We start from the raw sequence: 25,721 nt of genomic DNA on the forward strand, positions 1-25,721 counted from the left end.
CATTAAACTGTAAATCATTGCCAGAGCTTGTTGCTGTAGTTTACATGAAACTTGATAAACTTGTCCTGACTTTGTCTCCATAAAGTTGTTTCACAATTGAAACTTTGTTACTATGTCTGTTTCTGTTGATAAATGAGGAATTAAAACCTCCCAAAAGTACAGATTGAGTTACTGTTTATATTAAAATAGACTGTATCGGTATTTATGTTAAAGTAGAATGTATCTCTGATTACATTACTGAAAACACTGTCTCAGATTCCTGCACTAAGCCAATGCCTCTACTTATAACATACTAGGATCTACCTCAGTTATTACTGCATTGCACCATATCTCTCCTTATATTACAATCGGCTATATTCAAGATATTACTGCACTAGACCCTATCTGATTATTACCAAACTCGACCATGTCTCTCTTTATATTACACGTTACTCTGCCTCAGTTCACAGAATTGTTACGGTGCAGAAGGAGGCCATTTGGCCCATCGTGTCTGCACCGGCTCTCTGAGCATTGTAACTTGGTGCCACTCTCCTGCCTTTTCCCTGTAACCCTGCACATTGTTTCTATATAAATAATCATCTATTGCCCTCATGAATGCCTCAGTTGAACCTGCCTCCACCACACCTCCAGGCAGTGCATTCCCAACTCGAACCAGTCGCTGTGTGAGAAAGTTTTTTTTCACATCACATTTACTTAGACCATAAGACATAGGAGCAGAAATTAGGCCGTTCGGCCCATCGAGTCTGCTCCGCCATTCAATCATGGCTGATAAGTTTCTCAACCCCATTCTCCCGCCTTCTCCCCGTAACTTCTTTTGCAAATCACTTTAAATCTGTGCCCTCTCGTTCCCTCGATGAGTTTCTCCCTATTTACTCTATCGAACCCCCACGTGATTTTGAACACCTCAGTCAAATCTCCTCTTCACCTTCTCCTCTCCAGAAGAACAGTCCCAACCTCTCCAAACTATCTTCATAACTCAAAACAAAAAACAGAATTACCTGGAAAAACTCAGCAGGTCTGGCAGCATCAGCGGAGAAGAACAAAGTTGACGTTTCGAGTCCTCATGACCCTTCAACAGAACTAAGTAAAAATAGGAGAGGGGTGAAATATAAGCCGGTTTAAGTTGTGGGGGGGAGGGGGAGAGAAGTGGTTGGGGGGGGGGGGGGTGGTTGTAGGGACAAGCAAGCAGCGATAGGAGCAGATAATCAAAAGATGTCACAGACAAAAGAACAAAGAGGTGTTGAAGGTGGTGATATTATCTGAAAGAATCTGCTAATTATGACTGGATGGCAGGACACGCAAGGTACAGCGTGGCGCCCAGAACTATATACAATATTCCAACTGAGGCCGAACGAGTGTCTTATATTGAGGGAACAGCGCCACTAATTGGCGAATACCTGTATTGCAGCCAGTGGCCCAGGAAGGCGGTTTGTCTCCTTTTAAGGCATTATGCAAATATAAATGGAGGACAGTATATCAGCTATCTTTTCTCCATCTAGAGGGATAGTTAAGCATGTTCTACAATACATGAGAAAAACTGAGCTGTTTAATGGAAAAATATGAACAGGGTGACGTTATGATTTTTAAAAATTAGTGTACGTGACTATGAGAGGTAGTGCTTGATGCCGGCTGGCAGCGTGTGAGAGGTTAGGGCATACTTACCTGGCAGGGGAGCAAACAATGATCATGCAGGTTTTTCTCCCTTCCAGTGCACCACAGCCCCTGGAATCTGGGAGCAGTGAGGCAATCATCGCACCCCAGCTCCAGGAAGCCGGGAACAGCAACCCCCCAGAGGGGGTGAGTTTTGGAGAAGCTTCTCCAGCAAAGGTCATCTCAAAATCCGCTCACTACGTGAACCTCCAGATGCCACTGGAGCAGAACACGGCCAAGGAGATCTACCTCAGCCCATCCAAAGTGAAGGAATTTGAGCTCACTACGGGTATGAAGGAGCAGACTAAAGGTCTGGGACTCTCAGAGACAGTGGGTTTGGTAGGAGAATAAATGCTTTAATATGGGTTTAAAGATTGTATCCATAAATGTGCGTAGCATTAAATCTACTACGCGATGTGTTGCGACCTTGGACTACCTAGCCAAGGTCAAAGCTGACCTGTTGTTTCTGCAGGAGTGTGCGATACCGCACCTCAGCTCCTACAGGCAATGGTCACGATGGTGGTCCCACGGGCCATCGATCTGGTCGGGCGGAAACGACTCTCGTTCCTCCGGCCTGGGTATTCTGCTGCGGGGAGGCAACTTCACCGTCTCCGAGGTCAAGGAGGTGGTGGGCGGGCGACTCCTGGTAGCAGACGTAATGTACAAGAACGCTCCACTCCGGTTAATTAACGTGTACGGCCCGGCACAAGGGGCTGAGCGGCTGGAGGTTTTTCAGCAGCTCCCACTGCTGCTGGCGACCTCCAGGCCGGTCATTCTGGGCGGGGACTTCAACTGCATCATCGATGCGGCTGGACGATCCGGCAGGGCCGGAAGCAGATTGGACGCTACGTCCAGATCCCTGATGGAAACAGTTAAGGATGCCAAGCTGCACGACGTCTTCAGCAACCCTGCAGACGGAGCGCAGCGTAGATACACCTGGTCGCGGCCAGACGGGTCCATTCGTTCCAGGATAGACTTCCTGTTTGTGTCCCGTGCATTCACAGTCAGATCCACCGAGGTCAAGCCGGTGTTCTTCTCTGACCACTGCCTCCTACTGGCGGACTGCCACTTGGAGGAAGACCTGAGGGTGGGCAGGGGGGCATGGAAGCTAAATGTGCAACTGCTGACCCCAGAGAACATTGAGGAGCTCAAGAGGGATTACAAAGGTTGGAGAACCGTGAAACCCCTCTTTGAGTCCCTGACACACTGGTGGGAAGTGATCAAGGGAAGCATCAAGAGGTTTTTCATCCTCAAAGGCACCCAGAAAGCTAGAAAGGAACAGAGGGAAATGTCCCGACTCCAGGAAAAGATGCAGAATCTGCTCCGGCTGCAGTCGATGGGGGTCGATGTCAAGGAGGAGCTCCAAGAGGTGAAGGGCCAGCAAGCCTCGCACTTTGCCTCGGAGGCCTCCAAGATCATCTTCCGTTCCAGAGTCCGCTCCGTGGAGCAGGATGAGACGTGCTCACGTTTCTTCTTCCAAAAGGTACACAGAGAGCGCTCTGTGATCAGCAGCCTGAAGGAAGAAGACGGCTCAGTAAAGTCATCACGGTCCGACATTCTGAGGATCAGCAAATCCTTTTATGCCGGACTGTATGACGTGAAGCCCACGGACAGCACGGCCTCCCAGTCCTTCCTGTCCTCTATCACGGAGGTCCTAGACCACAGTACGCGGGAGAGCCTAGACAAACCGCTAACTCCTGACGAACTGACTAAGGCCCTCGAGTCCTTCGAGAAGAGTAAAACCCCCGGAAGCGACGGCCTGCCGGCGGAGTTGTATTCGGCTCTGTGGGACTTGATCGGCCCAGACCTGCTAGAAGTGTACGAGAGTATGCTCCTGGCCGGCAGCATGTCAGAATCCATGAGGAAAGGCATCATCACCCTCATCTACAAGCACAAGGGGGAAAGGGAGGAAATTAGAAATTGGCGACCCATTTCACTGTTGAATATGGACTATAAGATTCTGTCCAAGGTCATCGCCAACCGGGTCAAATCCGCTCTGGAATTGGTGATTCACCCTGACCAGACCTGCTCTGTGCCAGGCAGGAAGATCTCTGACAGCCTGGCGCTGCTCAGGGATACGATTGCCTATGTACAGGACAGGGGTGTGGATACCTGCCTCATCAGCTTGGATCAGGAGAAGGCCTTTGACAGAATATCGCACACCTACATGGGGGATGTGCTCTCCAAAATGGGCTTTGGGGAGGGAATTCGAAATTGGATCCAACTGCTCTACACTAACATCAGTAGCGCAGTCTCAATCAATGGGTGGGAAACAGATAGCTTTCCCATTAAATCTGGAGTCAGGCAGGGCTGTCCTCTCTCGCCTGTCCTTTTCGTGTGCTGCATAGAACCCTTTGCCGAGTCCATCAGGAAGGATCCGGGCATAAGAGGAGTGACGATCCCAGGCAGTGGAGGCACTCAGGTAAAAGCCTCCCTGTACATGGACGACGTCGCCGTTTTCTGCTCGGATCCGCTGTCGGTGCGCAGACTGATGCACGTCTGCGACCAGTTCGAACTGGCCTCGGGAGCCAAGGTAAATCGTGGGAAGAGCGAGGCCATGTTCTTTGGGAACTGGGCTGACCGATCCTTTGTCCCCTTCACTGTCAGGGCTGACGGCCTGAAGGTGCTGGGGATATGGTTCGGAGGGACCGGGGCATGCGTTAGAAACTGGAAGGAGCGAGTGGCTATGGTGAAAAGGAAACTGGGCATGTGGGAGCGACGCTCCCTCTCCATTGCGGGTAAGAACCTGGTCATCAGGTGTGAGGTACTCTCGCTGTTGCTGTACGTGGCGCAGGTCTGGCCCATTCCACACTCCTGCGCGATGGCGATCACTCGAGCCATCTTCCGCTTTATCTGGAGGTCGAAAATGGATCGTGTCCGCAGGGACGCGATGTACAAGCCTCTAGATAAAGGGGGAAAAAACGTGCCCAACATCGCCCTCATACTGATGGCCACCTTTGTGTGTGGCTGCATCAAGCGGTGCGTAGACCCTCAGTACGCAAACACCAAGTGCCACTACGTGCTGAGGTTCTACCTGTCCCCGGTGTTGCGAAGGATGGGTCTGGCCACGCTGCCGCGGAACGCTCCAAGTAGTTGGACCGTGCCGTACCACCTGTCCCTGGTGGAAAAATTTGTGCAGAAAAACACCTTTGACCACAAGTCCATCAGGCAGTGGTCAGCACGTAACGTCCTAGAGGCCCTGAGAGAAAAGGAGAGGGTGGACCCTGTGGGATGGTTCCCCGAGCAGACTGTCAAAGTCATTTGGCAGAATGCCTCATCGCCAGAACTTTCCAACAAGCACCAAGACGTAGCTTGGCTGGTGGTGAGAAAGGCCCTCCCCGTCAGATCCTTCCTACACGCCAGGAGTCTCACCCCCTCTGCACGTTGCCCTCGAGGTGGCTGTGGTGGGGAAGAGACCGTTGTTCACCTCCTTGTGGATTGTGCCTTTGCAAAGAAAGTCTGGAGAGAGATGCAGTGGTTGCTGTCGAGGTTCATCCCGAGCAGTTCTGTGACACAGGACTCTGTGCTCTACGGGCTGTTCCCAGGGACACACACCGAGACAAACATCGACTGCAGCTGGAGGATCATCAACTCGGTGAAAGACGCGCTTTGGTCTGCCCGAAACTTGTTGGTCTTCCAGCACAAAGAGTTGTCCCCGACCGATTGTTGCGGACTGGCACAATCCAAAGTCCAGGACTACGTGCTGAGGGACGCACTAAAGCTTGGGGCAGCTGCCGCAAAGGCGCAATGGGGAAGGGTCGCTGTCTAAGACCTTTCTACCACAGCGCACCGAGAGACTGGGAACTGTTTAGAGCCCCTCGGGCTGTACAGATCAAAATGAAAGGCTGTAAATGATTGTAATATTGTTTGTACTGATGCACCTGGTGATACATTTTGTAAAAGTTTAACCTGGATTGTACCCTTGTAATGTTGTTTTTGAAATGGTTTTGAATGTGATTGAAGATTTTTATGAATAAAGTATATTTTTACAAAAAAAAAGGTTGTTCTCCCAGGACGAGGCTATCCCATTGCACTTCGGGTGTGCTGATGCCTGCGATGTCCCCAAATGCGGGATACTCGACTGCAAAATTTGTGGTAGTGGGGGACTGCGTTCGCGCTCTCCCCTGGTTTACAATTCAAAAAATAGACTTCAACTTATTTGTTTAATGAGGTTCTTTGTTATATCTTATCCAATGTAAACAATTTGGGCCACAAAATACTCTTTCGAAATCTAGACTCTTTTGTTTTCCCTCCCGCAACTATCCAACCCCCATTCTTTTCCTCCCTGCGATTATCAACAGGCGATTATTCCATCTCCGCATCATTTTATCGCTGTCATTTCTTTTGCGGCCGCCAAATTCCACGCGCCATTTTTAACCCCGTATTTGCCCACTCCAATATTCTCTCTCAAACCCCCATATAATACCCAACCCACCATCAAAACAGTCCCTGCACTCCTTCCAGCACCACCCTCCACCTCCCAACCCACCCCGTATCTCTCTGGACTTCGTTATAATATCATCATTCATATACATTCACCATTTAAAACATGCAACTGCGAACCCTCACTATTTCAAACATGTGCAAGTACCCTGTCCCCATGTACATTCTAATTACCCCCCTCCGAAATCAACAGCAGCCTCCCACCCCCTCTGTATAATCTCCCACTTCAACAGCTCCCTCTGTGATTTCTACCTTCTCAAACTCCTGCCCCCCTCTCCCCATGTGTAAAGTCTTTCCCTGCCCCTTCTGCAGCTCACTTCCCCTGCTGTGTGTTTATCTCATAAACAGGCTTTCCATTCACTTGCCATTATTTCTTCAAGACTTCAGTAGCGCAAAGCGAAGAAATAAACGGAGAAAGAAAGCTGGAGAGAGACAGAAAGAAATCTAAACCCAAAACCTCCGTAAAATGAATAGAAAATGACCAACAGGAATCCCGTTTCTGGGCGGCTCCTTTGTTGTGAGTCGGACTCGGTGGAAATGGAGAAGAAACTGGGAAGCCGCGGCGAGGATGGGGGAGGCGCTGCAGCATCGCTTTAATGGGCAGCCCCGACCCCCAGCCCGGGGAGATCACCGCACGGCCGCCGGGCCCGGCCGCTCTCATTCGGCCTCTGAGAGCCGCACTCGCTGTTCCTGAGGCTGCGCTTGCCCCCCGCTCAGTTTCTCCATTGAATCCTGTTTCTCTCCTTGTTTCTCCCAACTCATATTCACCGCCTCATTTTCTTTTCTTCCTCTGAGCCCCTGAACTCCACCTGACAGGGTCATGTTGGAGAGCGGACATTGACTGTCCTGGGAAACAACAGCAAGAGGAGCTCAGAGGCCGGAGGAGCAAAGGAGCAGCGAGTTCAGTCACCAATCGGGGGCATTGAGGACTGGACCCTGAGTCAGTCAGTCAGGGGAGTCAGAGTGAACCCCTGGGGAATCAGTCATCTCTGAAAAATTAAATGAGTATCTCTTTTATCAACAACACAAGTTAACATTTCTCAGTATTTTTTTTATTCTTTGTTATCTCAATCCCAGGACATCTCTGTTGGAGTTCCTCAGGTCAGTGTCCGAGGCCCAACCATCTTCAGCTGCTTTACCAATCACCTTTCATCCATCATAAGTCAGACTTGGGAATGTATCGCTGTTCCTTCACTGTCGCCGAGTTGAAATCATGGGCCTCCCTTCCTAACAGCACCGACACCACATGGACTGCAGCAGTTCAAGGAAGTGGCTCACCACCATCTTCTCAAGGCAATTCCAGCTGGGCATCAAATACTGGTCTTGCCAGTGACACCCACATCACATGAACAAATTAGAAAAAGGAAAGAAACTGGAATTGTCTGTTCTGAATTTCTATCCTTTACTGACTTTTGTAAACTCCTTTTACAGGATACTTGAACAGGAAGATTTGCTGACAGGAAACTCAAAGAAAACATCACGTCAAAATCTGACAGATTCACTCAATACATCAGGAGCTGGATATCATTGAATCTTTAATATAGAAGGAGAAATGTTTTACCAATTGCACAGCCTGAAAAACCATTGCACCATTCACAGCGAGGACAAATTGTGTGGATGAGGTTTGAACTGACCATCCAACATGGACAGCCACAAGGACACCAGCACCATGGTGAAACCGTGGAAATGTGGGAACTGTGGGAAGGGATTTGGTTCCCCATCAAAGCTGGAAATTCATCAACGCAGCCACACTGGGGAGAGGCCATTCACCTGCTCCGTGTGTGGGAAGGGATTCACTCATTCATCCAGCTTTCTGAGACACTAGCACATTCACACTGAGCAGAGTTCAGTCATCTGCTCCGTGTGTGGGAAGGCAATCGGTCATTCATCAAACTTTCTGAGGCACCAGCAAACTCACAGTTTAGAGAGGCAGTTCACATTCTCTGTGCGCGGGAAGGGATTCACTCAGTCATCCTACCTGCTGACACACCAGCGCATTCACACAAGGGAGAGTCCATTCATCTGTTCCTTGTGTGGAGAGGGATTTAACCGATTATCCAGGCTTCTGACTCACCAGAGCATTCACACTGGGGAAAGTCCATACACCTGCTTTATCTGTGGGAAGGAATTTAATCGGCCATCCAAACTACTGACACACCAACGAATTCACACTGGGGAGAGGCCATTCACCTGCTCCATGTGTGGAAAGGGATACACCAATTCATCTGACCTGTTGACACATCAGCGAGTTCACACTGGCGAGAGGCCATTCACATGTTCCATGTGTGGAAAAGGATTCATTCGGTCATCCCACCTTCTGACACATCAACTTGTTCATACTGATCAGAGACCTTTTAAATGTTCTGACTGTGAGAAGACCTTTAAAAGTGAAAAGGATCTGATTACACACCAGCGAGTTCACGAGTGACTATGGGGATTGAAATCTGGTTACTGTTGCTGTTAATCCTGTTCAGGATTGAATTCTTTCATTCTGACAGCTGGAGTTTGTTTCTGCTGAAATATAATTGTGCAAATATGGGTGGCAGCTCAGAAGACTGGACAGAATTTAAAAAAAGAAAAGAATGACTGAAAGATTAATAAAGAGGGAAAAGGTCGAGAACGAGAGAAAGCTAGTTAGAAATATAAAGACAGATAGTAAGAGTAAATTTCGATATTTTAAAATGAAAAGAGTTAACAAAGTGAGGGTTGCTCCTATAGAAAGTGAGTCTGGGGAGTTAATAATGGCAGATGAATTGAAGAGGGATTTTGCATTGTCTTCACTATAGAGGATACAAGTAATATGCCAAGAATGGCTGTAAATCAGGATTTGGAAAGGGGGAGGAGCTCAAGAAAATTACAATCACCAGGGAAGTGGTACCGAGCAAATTGTTGGAGCTGCGGGCTGACAAGTCCCCCTGTCCTGATGGATTTCATCCTCGGGTCTTAAAAGAAGTGGCTAGTGAGATAGTTGATGCGTTGGTTTTAATTTTCCAAAATTCGCTAGATTCGGGGAAGGTCTCATCAGATAGGAAAATAGAAAAGGGAGGGAGACAGAGAGCAGGAAAGTATAGGCCAGTTAGCTTAATATCTATCATAGGAAAAATGTTACAAGTGTTATAACAGGGCACTTAGATAAATTCAAGGTAATCAGGCAAAGTCAATAAAGTTTTGTGAGAGGGAAATCATGCTTAACCAATTTATTGGGGTTCTTTGAAGAAGTAATAGGTGCTGTGGATAAAGGGGAACTGGTGGATGTACTGTACCTATATTTCCAGAGGGCTTTTGATAAGATGTCACATTAAAGGTTATTGTGGAAAATAAAATCTCATGGTGTAGGGGGTAACATATTGACATGAATGGAAGATTAGCTAGCTAACAGGAAACAGAGAGTGGGCATAAATGGGTATATTTCTGATTAGCAGAATGTGATGGTTAGTGTGCCACAAGGATCAGTGCTGGGACCTCAACTCTTTATAATTTATATAAATGATTTGGATGAAGGAACCAATGGTATGGTTGCTAAATTTGCTTATGACACACAGGTAGGAAAATAAATTATGAAGAGGACATAAGGAGGCTACAAAAGGATACAAATAGGTTAGGTGAGTGGGCAAAGATCTGGCAAGTGGAGTATAATGTGGGAAGATGTGACATTGTCCATGTTGGCAGGACGAATAAAAAATCATATTTAAATGGTGAGAGACTGCAGAGCTCTCAGATTCAGAGGGATCTGGGTGTCCCAGTGCATGAATCGCAAAAGGTTAGTGTGCAGGTACCACAAGAAATTAGCAAAGCTGAAAGAATATTATCGTTCATTGCAAGGGAAATTGAATACAAAAGTAGGGAGGTTATGCTTCAGTTATACAGGGCATTTGGTGAGCCCACATCTGGAGTACTATGTGTAATATTGGTCTCATTATTTAAGGAAAGATGTAAATGCATTGGAAGCAGTTCAGCGAAGGTTTAGTTGATCATTACCAGGAATGGGGGGGTTGTCTTATGAGGAAAGGTTGGACAGACTAGGCTTGTTGGACATAGCATGTCAAACTTTGTTTTTCACACATTGTTGTACAATTTTGTCTTTCGTACCTGAGTGTTTAACATCACCTGGCTGGAGCTCAGGAAGGACAACCTGGGGGAGGATCATACACCAGGAACAGAACTTCAGCCTGGACGCAGTCCTTTAGGGTCACACTGAGAGGGACAAATGGCATTTTGGTCTTTCTCATATTTCTTCACTGACAGCAAAACCCACATGTGGATTAATCCTGAGGTGTGTGAGAAATGTGTCACAGCCACTTCTGTGCAGTATATACAGCCTAAAGATGACCAAGGTCAGGCTGTGGAATCCAAGGCCACATAGAAAAATGGATGGAAAAATACAAACTCCCTGTAAATCTATCCCTCTGATTTCTGTTTGGAATCATTGGGTTTCAAAGTTCCCGAGTAGAAGGCTCCTTTACAACTGTGGTTGTACAACCTGAGTCAGGCAGTCTGGAAATGTGCTGTTAAATCAGAGATTGGTGTAAAAGTGTGCTCTGTTCCTGACTGAAACTGAAATGGCAGGAATAAGTCTCCAGTTTAAAAATGACTGTGGTGATTATTCTGTGAAGTTTTTAAGGTTTATTGGTGACAGTCCTGAGTCTACTACTTTAAGCCAATGTCAGCAACAACTTGTATTGACATAGCACCTTTAACATAGTAAAATGTAGCTAAAAGTAAATAGTGTAAAGTCTGTATTAAAATAACACAAGGAGGAATTCACAGGATCCTTTTAACTCCCGGGATAATTATACAACAGACATTTGATCTCCAGATAAAGAAGGACCTGCACCATGTTTCCAAGAATTCCCTGCTATATTGGTGTGTGTGTGTTAGATTCCAGGATTTTGTTGCAGTCTTCCTCAGTATTAACTGTACTTCCCAATTTGGTAATCAATTAATTCATAAATAAATCAGTTAATCACTTCCTCATGTCATTGTACACTGTGCTACTGAATTAAAGATTTAATGAACTGTACAACAAAGTTTTGTTAACTGGGAATTCTTATCTGTGATTTACTGTAATTCTGCTCCCAAATTTTAAAATTGGTTTTCTGATTTCTGAGTCCAAATCGTTTATATAAATTTGAATAACAGTGGTTCCAGCATTGCTCCCTGTGGAACATCAATTCCCACCTTTTACCAGTCTGAGTTGCTACTCTTAACCTCTTCTCTCTGCTTTCTGTTTTGTAACCCGCTTGTTATCCATAACAGTGTGCACAAGGTGACCAAGATCAGGCTCTGTGGAGTGAAGGGCCAGGCAGCAGATGGATGGAAATGGCTACAAAACCGAAATCAGAGGGTTAGATTTAGAGGGAGTTTGGAGCCATCTTTTCATCCATTCTGCCTTGTGGCCTGACCTTCACCGAGACCATCAATATAAGGGGAATTATCCGGAATACCAATAGGAAAGTAGAGGCTGCAATTATGCAAAGATGTTCTGTATTGTCTAAAATCTCCCACCAGGGCTGATCACCAGAGGAGACATAAACCGCCTAATATCTATTGGTGGCTTAGCTTTTTGTCATTATGTCTGTTCAAGATGTTGTCCATTATAGATTAAGGTTCAGAGAAAGTGCTGGAATTAGATAGTCAAAACTGCTTTGAGTCCCTGGAGGGTGATGTTTACTTGAATTTCTATAACTTTTTGGTCCTTGCAGACACTGATACTTTATCGCCAGTCTTAGTCAGTAACTTAGTTAGTTGGCGGTGTGAGGCAAAACCTGGTCCACCTGATCGATAGGAAGTGAATCCATGTGGGTTTGTGTGTGTGTTGTGTCAAACCAAGTGGAAGGTCCCATGTCCTTTGTAACAACATGAAGAGTCTGTTTTTTTTTCAAGATCCCTTCCTTTCCCCTCACTATTATCCTCAGTTCAGAAAACCCTTGTGTACATCATCCTCCAGCATGCTACTGTCTCCACTAAATACTTCCATCGGTCTTACTAACAGATAGGAATGGGATCACTGATATCACAGGAATAATTTCTGAAATGCTGCCATTCTGATTTTAAAGCTTCCTGGAGTAAGACATTGATCCAGACCTTCTCACCTAACACCAATCCTTATCCGCATCTGAGTTCCAGATTTTAATGTGATTGTCCCATATGTTTAGCATCTGTCCATCTGTGAGAGATGATGGGAATGCAGCCTCAGAACTTTGGTGAGATCAGATGAGACGATCTGCTGCACTTCATCTGATGGCTGAACAAGCCGATTCTGTAAAGGCAAAAGTGCCTCGTATGAAGGTTTTCCTTACTCGTGTTGCGAGATGATTTCTGCTGACACCTTGTTTGTCTGTGTTGAAGTTTCTGAAACGACATGTTGCTGTGGTGGTGAACTCCTGCCCACAGCTGGTGTTTCCAGTTGCATCAATCATCAATTAGCTTCCCACTTGTCATGATTAATGTTGAGGGCTTTCATGTCTCATCTTTGAAGCATTGTGATTGTGCAATATGGAAAACATGTTTAACCTCTTTAAACCTGGTTCAGCACATCCCCTCCACACACATTACAACAAATTGTCTTTGAGATCAGTTTTTCCTTTACATTCTGTATTGTTCTGAATATTAACTTTATCCCTGACCTGTCCTAACCCTCCTGCCGGTTCATTTATTGAAACCAAGGACTCCCCTTGTTCAAATGGTGAATTCCCTGTCTGCCCAGTTATTTCTTTAAGTTTGTGCCTTGTTTCACCATGTTCCCACATTTCAGTAACAAATATTGAAATATTTGTTCCACACCCACAGGGTTTCATCTGTTTAAAGCCACAAGCAAGAAAGGTCCAGTTTTCTCCTGAAGTTTGAGGCAAATCATCTTCCAAAATGATGCAGAGTTTCAGCCAATGAGGGAGATCCTGGTTAGGCCCCGCCCCTCATTCACTCCAATTGGCTGGAGGGCCAGCCGCACCCCTTTGGTCCTGCAGCCTCTTGCTATTGGTTCAGAGCTACCGTCAATCACCCAGGCATTGTGATGGGAGCATGCGCAGTGTGGTTGCTGGACATCAGTGCGCAGGTGCAATCCCGCCTCGAGTTTGGAGCATGGGCAGTGTATGAGGGCGAAGGAAAGCTGCTTGTTTGTCAGGTCCGCAGCCGGTAAGATAAAGGGCGGAATTGCAGGAGAGATGCAGCCGGCGGGTGGACGGGCAGGTTTCGTAAACACTTTGAGCCGTTCTGAAGCCAGAATAACAAGCTACCGGTTCCTCGCTGGTATCTGTGGGCGGCAGTTGCCCCGATCCGCGTTCCTCGGTGAGAGGCCCGGATTAACGACCGCCATCTTGTGCAGCAGGGCGCATGCGCGGTCATCCCTGCCCCTGTCAGCAGGAGGAGAGAATATTGTGCATTTCTATCCTGGACTGACAGGGATGGAGTTTGGAAAATGATTAATTCATTGATTTTATTGTCAGTCTGCAGACAGGAGCCGGAGAACTGAACCCAGGCAGAGGAGAGGGAGGGAGAAAGCTGGGAGTGGAGGAAAGAAATGGTGGAGATGGGTTTGGATTTCAGCCCAGGGAGGAGGGAGAGTGTGTGGGACGGGAATTTACAGCTTTGGGGGAACAAGAGAGAAAACAATATTCCATTAAAACTAGAATTGTCTGTTCTGAATTTCCATCCCGGACTGACAGTGATGATTTTTATAAACTCGTTTCCCAGAGTATTAGAAGGGAAGGATTTGCAGATGTGAAACTCAAACCAAACATCTTCTGACAGAGTCACTTGATTCACCAGGACCTGAATATTCTCAGACTTTGAATGTGGAAGGAGAAATGTTTGTCTGTTCTGTCAGTGGGGAAAGATACTGAACTTCAGTGTCACTGGATAAACACCGAGGCACACACACACACACCCAAGTGAGAGTGTTCAGTGAACTGACTGTGGAAAGAGCTTTAACCAGTTAAACAGCCTGAAAAAGCATCACATCGTTCACAGTTTGGAAAACCATACACATGTTCTGTGTCTGGACAAGGTTTCAACTAATCATTCAACCTGGAGAGACACAAGGACACCCACACTATGGAGAACTGTGGAAATGTGAGGACTGTGGGAAAGGATTCAGTTACCCATCCCTGCTGGAAAACCATCGACGCAGTCACACAGGGGAAAGGCCATTCACCTGCTCTGTGTGTGGGGAGGGATTTACTCAGTCATCTGGCCTTTGGTCACACCAGCGAATTCACACTGAGGAGAAGCTATTCAGCTGCACTTCCTGTGGAAAGAGGTTCAGGCACTCTTCAGCACTCACTGTACAACAATGCACCCAAATTGGGGAGAGGCCGTTCACCTGCTCCGAGTGTGGGAAGGGATTCACTCAGTCATTCCATCTTCTGACACACCAGCGAGTTCACACTGGAGAGAGGCTGTTCACTTGCACTTCCTGTGGAAAGAGTTTCAGACAGGCATCCTCCCTCATTTTACACCAGCGAGTTCACACTGCGGAGAGACCGTTCACATGCTCCGTTTGTGGGAAAGGATTCAGTCGGTCATCCAACCTCACTGCACACCAGCGAGTTCACACTAGGGAGAGGCTGTTCACTTGCTCGCTGTGTGGGAAGGGATTTGCAAAGTCTTTCAACCTGCTGACCACCAACGCACTCACATTGAGAAGAGGTTATTCAACTCTCGGTGTGTGGGAAGGGATTCACTCAGTCACGATGCCTCCTGAGACATCAGCAAGTTCATAAGTGACTGCAGGGGTTGGATCCTGCTGTTCTTGCTGCTTGTAAGCTTGTTTAATATTGATAGTCTGGCAATATTTTGTTTCTGCTGATGTTAACAACCCTATAACTGGCCGGAGTCTAATATTCTGAAGGTGTCACTGATTTTCAGGGCTGCAATGTCCCTTTTTAAAAGCACCATCTGTGATCCTTCCCCTTAATTTGAAAAACTTTCAGCAGGACCCCCTTGACAAAATTATGAACTTTTACTACAATCGTAAATTGATATTTGGTGAAAAATCTACAATTCAGTGTCTGAAAGATTCAACTGCAGGGATCTAAATATTTTTTTTCAATGCCAATGGGAAGAGGATAACCAGGGAAAGAGTAGGGCCCATTAGGGACCAATGGGCCTTGACATCTTGACCAACATTCAAGGCTATGGGCCAAGTGCTGGTAAATGGGATTAGGTAGGTAGGTCAGGTGTTTCTCACATGTTGATGCAGAATCGATGGGCCAAAGGGCCTCTTCTGCACTCTGTGATTCTGAGACGATTTCAGGTGTGACGGGAAAAATGCAGAGACACACAAACCCAGGTTAGAGCATTCCTGAAGAACTGTGTTCAGTTCTGGGCAACAAACATCAGGAAAGATAGAATGGCCTAGGAGGGAGTGTAGCACATATTTACCTGAGTGATCTGAGCTCCAAGGGTTAAGTTACAGAATGAGATTACACATAAGAGTCACAGAGTCATTATGGCACAGAGGAGGCCTTTAGACTCATTGAGTCCATGCCAGCTATGTAGAGCAATCCAATCAGTCCCATTCCCCTGCTCTATCCCCGTATCCTTGCAAGTTTATTTCCCTCATGCTTCTGTCCAATTTCCTTTTGAAATCACTACCATGTCCATTTCCACCCCCCTCATAGGCAGTAACCTCCAGGTCATCACCACTCACTGTGTAAAGATATTCTTCCTCACATCTCCCGCAGCTTTTACCCAAAATTTTAAACCTCTGTCCTTGAGTCCTTGTATGATCAGCTGATGGGAATAGCTTTTCTTTGTCCACCATATCTAAACCTGTCATAATCTCGTACACCTCTCCCAATCTCCCCTCAACCTCCTTTGCAGGAACCATTCTGGTAAATCTCCTCTGCACCTTCTCAATGACCTTCACATCCTCCCTAAAGTGAGGTGACCAGAACTGGATGCAATTCTCAAATTGTGGCCTAACCAGAGCTTTATAAAGAATTCAACATAACTTTCCTGTTTTTGTTCTCAATATCACTATTTATGAAGCTCAAGATCTAATCGGCTTTGCTAACCACTCTCGTAATACATTCTGTCACCTTCAGAGATCAAAGCCATGAAGCCCCAGGTCCCTCTGTCCCTGCTCACTCTTTAGAGCTGTGCCATGAATAATATTTTCCCTCTCCCTATTCCTCCTGATAAAATACATCACCTCACTGTGAGGGTTGTAATCCCTGGAATTTATAAGATTAAAAGCTGATTTGATCAAAGTTTTTGGGATATTGGAACTGACAGGATAGATAGGAACTATTTCCACTGGTTGGGGAATCTAGGACCAGTGGGCAGAGGCTAAACATAGAATCAGGTTCTAGCACCTTTTCAGGGAAAGGGTTCCAGATCAGAACAATTCTCTGTTGGTGCACTTCCCTGTTTTTGTACTCAGTACCTCTATTTATGAAGCCCAAGACCCCCATATGCTTCACTGATACCCCCTCAATCTGTCCTGCCACACGAAATTGGTTCCACAAATGGTTTAATCATCACTCGTACTCACAGAACCTACATAATGATACAAGATTTAAAATAGTTCCTGTAATATGTGCCCTGAACACCACACACCCGTCCCTAAGGTTATGTCATCCCATCTACAAGGACCTTGATGTTCGGATGATAAGGGAATTATCCAGGAATTTCATAAGTCAGAATGCAGGGAGAGAGATGGGTGGACTATGACCACCCAGTAGCCAAGACCCCGGTGTTAAGGCAGTTTTGGGAAAACACCGCGATCGTCCCTGTGATAGTGACACCAGTAAAAAGGGTGGAGGGAAGAGAGGGATCAGTGACTGGGCTGGAATAGGGGCCACGGCTGGCACGGCCGCTGGGAAGCACTTAGACATGGAGAATATTTGGGAACAGGACGAGGCTGTGAGGCAGCAATGGACAGGAATCTTCAGTAAAAGAAATAAAAGGCAGAGAGATGAAATCCTGGAACAACAAGAAGGAGTGAAATCCAGAAAAGAGATGGTGGACGGACGGATCGAGAGAAAAGGAACGGTCAGTGAGATCATTCAGCAGAATAAGATTGAGGTGAAAAGTCAGAACATGTCTAAAGCTGTTCCCTGTGTGATGTAAGGAGGGTTTTTATTGGATCAGATACAACAAGGCCAGGAGGACATTGAAAAGCAATAGAGAGTCCAACAATAGAGAGCCCAAAGGGTCTGGAGGGGGGAGAGTTAATAAACTCAGGGAATCACAGGCTGCACGAACCTCAAGTGTGACCCCAGACCCATTGTAAAGCAGTGAACAAATAAATCCCTGATTTTACTGAGACTCTTTTCCGTGTCGCAGCTCCTGTAAATACTGACGGGAAAGGGACTGGAATCTCAGGAGGCTCCAAACCGCTGACTGCTCGTGTGGAAGTGATCTCCAATCAGATTAACGTGCTTCTGCTGTGAGTATTCAATAAAGTGTCTGAACCTTTCATTGTGCTTCCTGTCCAATATCCCCCTCATCCATGGACTTTCTGTTTTACCAACTGGGGGAAACAAAATGCCCGTTCACTGATTGGTCTCGATGGCGGCTGGTTTATCCAGAATGCCCTGTGGGTCAGAAGGTCCCCTATCAATGAGAACAGGAACCCAGAGCGCCAGCGTGGGGACCGGGCTGTGCTCTGAGGCAGGGGCACAGCTGGGCGATGTTACTGAGGTGGAAATGGGTGGTTTTAGTGATTTGTAGTCAGAAGCTCAGCTTGGGCTGAAACATGACAACAAGATTGTGAACAGTCTGGTTCAGCCTCAGAGACTGCAAGAGGGATGGAGTCGGTGGTTAGGGAGTGGAGACAATGGCTTTCATCTTCCCAACATTTAAATGGAGGAAATTTCTGCTCATCCAGTACTGGATGTCAGACAAGTTAGGACAGTGTGTGAGTTGGAGGTGATGGTGTTCATTGACACCTGTTACCTTCATACTTCTAGGTAGTGGATGTTGAGGGTTTGGGATATTCTGCCAAAGTTCTGGTTGAGCTGAAGATGTATTAAACACATCTTCACCCCCTGCACCTCCCACCTCTCTCTTTCATCCCATGGAGGCCAGAGTCTTGTGTAGACCCAGACCAGGTGACAGGTTCCATTCCCTGAAGGACATTAGTGAACCAGTTGGGTTTTTATGACAATCCGGCAGTTTTCGTGGTCACTTTTCCCTCGTGCCGGCCCCACAAATTACCAGATTCATTCAGCTCAATTTCACAACCTGCATTTGTGTTTTTGTGGATTCTCTCTCACACCTTTTTTTCTGTTTTAAATCAATTTCACAGGGTATTAGAAGGGGATGATTTGCAGTCGGGAAACAGAAACAAAACATCACAGCAGAATCTGACATTCGCTCGATTTATCATAACCTGAATATCATTTGATTTTGAACATGGAAGGAAAAAGTACCATTCACAGTGGAGAGAAATCGTACATGTGTTCTGTGTGTAGACGAGGCTTCAACCGATCATCTGGCCTGTCAAGACACCAGCGCAGCCACATCGGGGAGAAACCATGGAAATGTGGGGACTGGGGGAAGGGATTCAGATTCCCGTCAGAGCTGGAAGAGCATCGGCGGAGTCACACTGGGGAGAGGCCGTTCACCTGCTCAACGTGTGGGAAGGGGTTTACTCTTTCAAGCTACCTGCTGAGCCACCAGCGAGTTCACAGTGAAGAGAGACCTTTTAAATGCCCAGACTGTGGGAAGTGCTTTAAAAGTTCCTGCGAGCTGATGTCCCATCAACGTGTTCACACTGACGAGAGACCGTTCAGGTGCTCTCAATGCAGGACTGGGTTCTGGCGATCATTTCAACTCACTGTACACCAGCGAATTCACACTGGGGAGAAGCCATTCACCTGCCCTCAGTGTGGGAAGGGATTCACTCAGTCATCTCACCTGCTGACACACCAGCGAGTTCACACTGGGGAGAGGCCATTCACCTGCCCCCAGTGTGAGAAGGGATTCACTCAGTTATCTAGCCTGCTGACACACCAACGATTTCACACTGGGGAGAGGCCATTCACCTGCCGTCAGTGTGGGAAGAGATTCACTACCTCATCCAAGCTGCTGACACACCAACGAATTCACACTGGGGAGAAGCCATTCATCTGCCCTCAGTGTGGGAAGAGATTCACTACCTCATCCAACCTGCTGGCACACCAACGAATTCACACTGGGGAGAAGCCATTCATCTGCCCTCAGTGTGGGAAGGGATTCACTCAGTTATCTAGCCTGCTGACACACCAACGAATTCACACTGGGGAGAAGCCATTCACCTGCCCTCAGTGTGGGAAGGGATTCACTCAGTCATCTCACCTGCTGACACACCAGCGAGTTCACACTGGGGAGAGGCCATTCACCTGCCCTCAGTGTGGGAAGAGATTCACTACCTCATCCAACCTGCTGACACACCAACGAATTCACACTGGGGAGAGGCCATTCACTTGCCTCCAGTGTGGGAAGGCATTTATTAATTCATCCCACCTGCTGACACACCAACGAATTCACACTGGGGAGAGGCCATTCACCTGCCCCCGTTGTGGGAAGGGATTCACTACCTCATCCCACCTGCTGACACACCAGCGAGTTCACAAGTAACTAAAGTGGTGGGATTTTGCTGGTAATCACATCCAGGACCGAACCATGTTCATTGGGATCTGTTTCTGCTGATGTTAATAAACTACAGACCACTTAGGGGGGCTAGTATTCTGGATAAATATCAAATAAATTAGTTTTGTGTTAAAAGACACAATGTGTTGAACCTTTTTAATATCTCTAACACAAGTTCATTCCTTTTGAAATGCTCTCCCTCCATCCTCACCCCCAACAACTGGTGTGAGGATCTCATGGAGCTTCTTTATCACTAAGATTGAGACAATCGGATCAGCTGCCTCTGTTGCTTCCCTCCTTTCCACTCGCCCTCCCTAAAGTTCCCCATTACCCGAGCTCTGAACTCTCATCTTTCTGTTTTTTCCCTTCCATCTCCCCTCATGCCCTCTCAGAGTTCATCTTGTCCATGAAATTCACCTCTTGCTCTATTGACCCTACACCCACTAAACTACTGATCAATCAACTTCCCCATTTTCACTGAATATGTCAACAGTTTTCTCTCTCAAGTACTGTCCATCTCTCCTTCAAATCTGCCATCATTATACCCATAGAACCATAGAAAAGTTACAGCACCGGAGGCCATTCGGCCCATCTTGTCCATGCCAGCCCGAGGACACCCAGGTGCTCTTTCTAATCCCACCTTCCTGCACCTGGCCCATAGCTCTGTAGCTTACAGCACTTAAGGTGCAGATCCAAGTACTTTTTAAAAGAGTTTAGAGTTCCTGCCTCTACCACCAACGTGGTCAGCGAATTCCAGACACCCACTGCCCTCTGCGTAAAAAAGTTCTTCCTCATGTCCCCCCTATACCTTCTGCCACTTATCTTGAATCTATGTCCCCTGGTTTTAGAATTCTCCACCAAGGGAAACAATTTTATCCTGTCCACTCTATCTATTCCCCTCATCATTTTGTACACCTCAATCAAGTCACCTCTCAGCCTTCTTTGTTTAAGGAAAATAACCCCAACCTATCCAATCTCTCCTCGTAGCTACACTTTTCTAACCCTGGCAACATTCTTGTAAACCTCCTCTGCACTCTCTCCAGAGTTATTATGTCCTTCCTGTAATGTGGTGACCAGAACTGCACACAATACTCCAGTTGTGGCCTCACCAGTGTTTTATACAATTCCAACATTATATCCTTACTTTTATATTCTATACCTCTGCCAGTGAAGGAGAGCATTCCATATGCCTTCTTTACAACCTTGTCTACCTGAACTGCTGCCTTCAGGGACCTGTGTACTTGTAGGCCAAGATCTCTCACTTCATCTACCCCTCTTAGTATATTCCCATTTATTGTGTAATCCCTGTAACTGTTTGACCTCCCTAAATGTATGACCTCACACTTCTCTATGTTAAAATCCATCTGCCACTTTACCGCCCACTGCACCAACCCATCTATATCGTTTTGGAGATTATGGCTATCCTCGACACTATGCACTGCTTGGCCAATCTTTATGTCATCGGCAAATTTCCCAATCTTTCCCCCAACGTTCACATCCAAATCGTTAATATATAACACAAACAGCAAGGGTCCCAACACTGAGCCCTGTGGAACACCACATGAGACAACTTTCCATTCGCAAGGGCATCCATTGACCATTACCCTTTGTTTCCTGTTACAAAGCCAACCTTTTATCCAGTTTGCCACATTACCCTGAATCCCATGGGCTTTTACTTTCCTGACCAGTCTGCCATGTGGGACCTTGTCAAATGCCTTGCTAAAATCCATGTACACAACATCCACTGCACTACCTTCATCAACCCTTCTTGTCACTTCCTCAAAAAATTCAATCAAATTTGTGAGGCAAGACCTTCCTTTAACAAATCTATGCTGACCATCCCTGACTGGTCCATACCTTTCCACCTGACAGTTAATCCAATCTCTCAGGATTGATTCTACTAATTTGCTCACTGCTGATATAAGACTAACTGGCCTATAATTGTTTGGCATTTCCTTTGATCCCTTTTTAAACAATGGAACTACATTTGCATTTCTCCAGTACCTCCCCTGCATCTAGTGAAGATTGGAAAATCAACCTCAGAGCATCTGCTATCTTCTCCCTGACTTCCTTCAGCAGACTCGGAAACAATCCATCTGGCCCTCGTGACTTATCAGCTTTCAAGGATTTCAACCCTTCGAGTACTTCCTCTCTATGACTATCCCGTCCAATATCTCGCAGTGTTCGTCCTGGACTACTCTATCTACATCCTCCCTTTCCTTTGTAAACACGGAGACAAAATATTCATTCAAAACCCTTCCCACAGCCTCTGCATCCACACACAAGTTTCCATCTTCATCTCTGATGGGTCCCACTTTTTCCTTAACTAACCTTTTAGCATTAATGTATTGGTAAAACATCTTTGGGTTATCTTTAACTTTACTTGATAATCTTTTTTCATGCCTTCTCTTTGATTTCCTTATTTCCTTTTTTACTTCGTCTAGGATATCTGCAGTGCTTACTTCTTTGTGCCTATTGTACACTTCCTTTTTCTGTTTGATCTTCCCCTGTATTCCCCTAGACAACCAGGGTGGTCTAGATTTGGCAGTACCACTCTTATTTTTGTAGGGGACATGTCTACTTTGTACAATTAGGATCTCGCTTTTTAGTGCTTCCCACTGGTTTTCCACTGTTTTATCCTCCAGCAGTGCTGTTCAGTCCACCTCAACCAAGTCCCTTCTCATTTCTGCAAAATTTGCCTTCCCCCAGTTCAAGACTTTTGCTCCTGCCTTATCTCTGTATCTCTGTTCTTTTCCATGGTAATGCTAAATCTAACTGAATTGTGATCACTGTCCCTGATATGGTCACCAACTGTCACTTCACCCACTTGCCCTTCTTCATTCCCCAAGACTAAGTCTAGAATTGCATCTCCTCTCATTGGGTTTATCACTAATTGGTTAAAAAAATTTTCTTGGACACATTGCATGAAGTTTTCTCCCTCAGTTCCCATTATATTGTTTGAATCCCAGTTGATATTAGGATAATTGAAGTCTCCGACTATTATTGCCCTCTTGTTCTTACAAGCAGAAATTTGCCTACATATTTGTTCTTCTATCTCCCTTTCACTATTTGGGGGTCTGTAGTATACTCCCAGTAGTGTGACTGCCCCTTTTTTATTTCTAAGCTCAATCCATAAAGCCTCGTTTGTTGATCCATTAAGTGTTTCATCCCTTCTCACAATTGGAATTGATTCTTTAACCATTAGTGCTACCTGCACCCCTCCCCCATCCTTTTTTAATCTCCTACTCTATCGTGTCTGAAGACTCTATAACCAGGGATATTAAGCTGCCAGCTTTGTCCCTCCTTTAGCCAGGTCTCCGTTATAGCAATGACATCCTGCTGCCATGTGTCTACCTGTGCCCTTAACTCATCTACCTTGTTTGTAATACTCCTTGCATTGAAGTTTAAACAGTTTAACCCCGTCAATTTCCCTTGCTGGACACTTTGTAAACTTTGCTTCTCCTGTAACTCCATGTCTATCACAACGTCCCTAGCTAATGTTCTACCTCCACTTTTCTGATCTGAATCTGACCTATCTGATCCTACTCCTGGGATCCCATCCCCCTGCCACACTAGTTTAAATACTCCCCAACAGAACTAGCAAAAGCTCCCACAAGGACACTGGTCCCAGCTCTGCCTGGGTGCAGCCTGTCCGGTTTATACACGTCCCACCTTCCCCAGAACCAGTCCCAGTGCCTCAAGAATCTGAATCCCTCCCAACTACACCATCTCTCCAGCCACGTATTCATTTGGCCTATCCTCTTATTCCTGCTCTTGCTAGCAGGTGGAACAGGGAGTTATCCTGAGATTACTACATTTGAGGTCTTATTTTTAAATTTATTTCCGAGCTCCCTAGATTCTGCTTTCAGGCCCTCATCCCTCTTATTACCTATGTTGTTGGTACCAATGTGTACCACGACCACTGGCTGTTTACCTTCCCTCCCCAGAATGTCCCGCAGCCGCTCTGTAACATCCAGGACCCTGGCACCAGGGAGGCAACATACCATTCTTGATTCACGTTTGCGGTCACAGAAACGTCTGTCTGTGCCCCTAACTATTGAATCCCCTATCACAATAGCCCTGCCACCTGTTTTCCTCCTGTCCCTCTGAGCAGCAGAGCCACCCACGGTGCCATGAACTTGGCTGTTGCTGCTTTCCCCCGAGAGGCCATCCCCCCCAACAGTATCCAAAGCGGTATATCTGTTAGAGAGGGGGATGACCACAGGGGACTCCTGCACTACCTTCCTGAGTCTTTTACTGTTCCTGATGGTCATTCTGCCTGTGTAATCTTCACCTGCGGTGTGACCACCTCGCTAAACGTGCCATCCATGACTTGCTCAGCATCGCGGATGCTCCACAATGAGTCCACCCGCAGCTCCAGCTCTGAAACCCGATTCGCTAGAAGCTGCATTTGGACACACCTTCCTCACACATGGTCGCCATGGACGCTGGAAGCGTCCCTCATTTCCCACATCCTGCAGGAGTCTCAAAAAGCAAATCCTTGGCCCCACTCTCCTTCCATCTACTGCCCCATCTACAGCCTCTCTGTCCTCTCCAAAGTCCTTGAACGTGTTGCCACCTCCCAAATTCCTGCCCATCTTTCCCAGAACGCCATGTCTGAATCCCTCCAATCATGTTTCTGCCCCTGCCACAGGACTGAAACAGCTCTTATCAAAGTGACAAATGACATCCTATGTGACTGTGACAAAGATAAACTCTCCCTTCTCGTCCTCGACCTGTCTGCAGCATTTGATGTTGACCACATCATTCTGCACCTTCACCTCTCCCCTGTCCCCTGGGTGGGGCTGCTCTCTCCTGGTTCCATTTTTCTCTTTCTAATCATAGCCAGAGTATCACTCACAATGTCTTTCCTCTCAACTCACACAGTTACCTCTCGTGTCCCCAAAGGCCTCCTCTTATTTCTCATTAACCTGTTCCAATCAATGACATCATCTGAAAACACTGCCACTTATCACATTTACACTAACAGCTCCCAGCTCTGCCTCACCACCACGTCTCTCGACTTCTCCACTCTTCGTAAATTATCAGACTGTTTGGTGGATGTGTAGAAATTTCCACCAATTAAATACTGGCAAGTCATTGTTTGAATGGCTGGTAGAAGCAGATTTAGTTATAACTTTCAAAAGTGATTTAGATTTTAATTTAATAAGGAAAGATTTAGAGGGCGATTGGAAAAGAGCAGGGGAGTGGGACAGAATGGTAACATTTTCAGGGACGGTACAGGCACAATGGGCTGAATGGCCACCATCCCTGCTCCATGATTCTATCATCATGTTTATTATGAATCATTATATTATTATAGATGACAGGATCTCCTAACAGTACAGCAGAGAAGGAGGCTGGTTGGCCTATTGAATCTGTGCTGACAAATTCGACGAGCTATCCAGTTAGTCCCACTCCCCCATTCTTTACTCATCCCTGCATCATTTCTCCTTCAAATATTTATCCAATTCCTGTTTGAAGGTTACTCTCGAACCTGTATCCATCAGATAGTGAATTCCAAATTCTTAACACTTGTTACTGAAAAGATTTCCTCATGATGCTAGTGTAAAAGCAAAATATTGCGGATGCTGGATATCTGAAATAAAAACAGAAAATGCTGATCAAACTCAGCAGGTCTGACACCACCTGTGGAGAGAGACAGAGTTAACAATTCGATTCCGTATGACTCTCCTTCATTGCACAATACCAAATATAGGATAGCCTGTTCCCTAGTCGGTTCCTCGACATTCTGGTCTAAAAGACATCTTGTATACTCCAGGAATTCATCCACCACAGTATTATTGCTAATTTGGTTTGCCCAGTCTATATGCAGCTTAAAGTCACCCATGATTATCGTAGCACCCTTTTTACATACATCTCTAATTTCCTGTTTAACGCTGCCCCCTACCTTATCACTACCGTTTGGAGGCTTATAGACAACTCCCACTAATGTTTTCTGCCCTTTGTTGTTTCTTAGCTCCACCCGACTGATTCTAGATCTAGATTTTCTGAGCCAATATCCTCTCTCACTACTGCACCGATTTCAT

The 25,721-nt window shown here is 46.3% G+C and overlaps 2 protein-coding genes and 1 non-coding gene across 3 annotated transcripts in view; all 3 read left to right on the forward strand.

Annotated features, from left to right (window-relative positions):
• The first annotated feature begins 5,611 nt into the window (after positions 1-5,611).
• LOC144675917 (U1 spliceosomal RNA) lies at positions 5,612-5,777 on the forward strand. Its single transcript, XR_013575202.1, has one exon. It is a non-coding gene; the product is annotated as a U1 spliceosomal RNA (small nuclear RNA).
• Positions 5,778-6,909: 1,132 nt separating this feature from the next.
• On the forward strand, positions 6,910-9,465 carry LOC144675912 (uncharacterized; the record flags this gene model as incomplete). The annotated part of the gene is made up of 2 exons (XM_078536446.1): positions 6,910-7,041; positions 7,967-9,465. Coding segments are annotated over 2 exons (687 nt in total), but the record flags the coding sequence as incomplete, so codon positions are not given.
• Positions 9,466-13,191: 3,726 nt separating this feature from the next.
• The window catches only part of LOC144675915 (uncharacterized), a 62,457-nt gene continuing 49,927 nt past the window's right edge, over positions 13,192-25,721 (forward strand). The window contains 3 exon segments of the mRNA XM_078536448.1: positions 13,192-13,380; positions 13,786-14,639; positions 18,889-19,647. Of these exon segments, the coding sequence (XP_078392574.1) occupies positions 14,079-14,639; positions 18,889-19,647 (1,320 nt within the window). The 5' untranslated portion in view covers positions 13,192-13,380; positions 13,786-14,078.

Source organism: Cetorhinus maximus, unplaced genomic scaffold (assembly GCF_964194155.1).
Source record: "Cetorhinus maximus unplaced genomic scaffold, sCetMax3.hap1.1 HAP1_SCAFFOLD_1222, whole genome shotgun sequence".
NCBI lineage: Eukaryota > Metazoa > Chordata > Chondrichthyes > Lamniformes > Cetorhinidae > Cetorhinus > Cetorhinus maximus.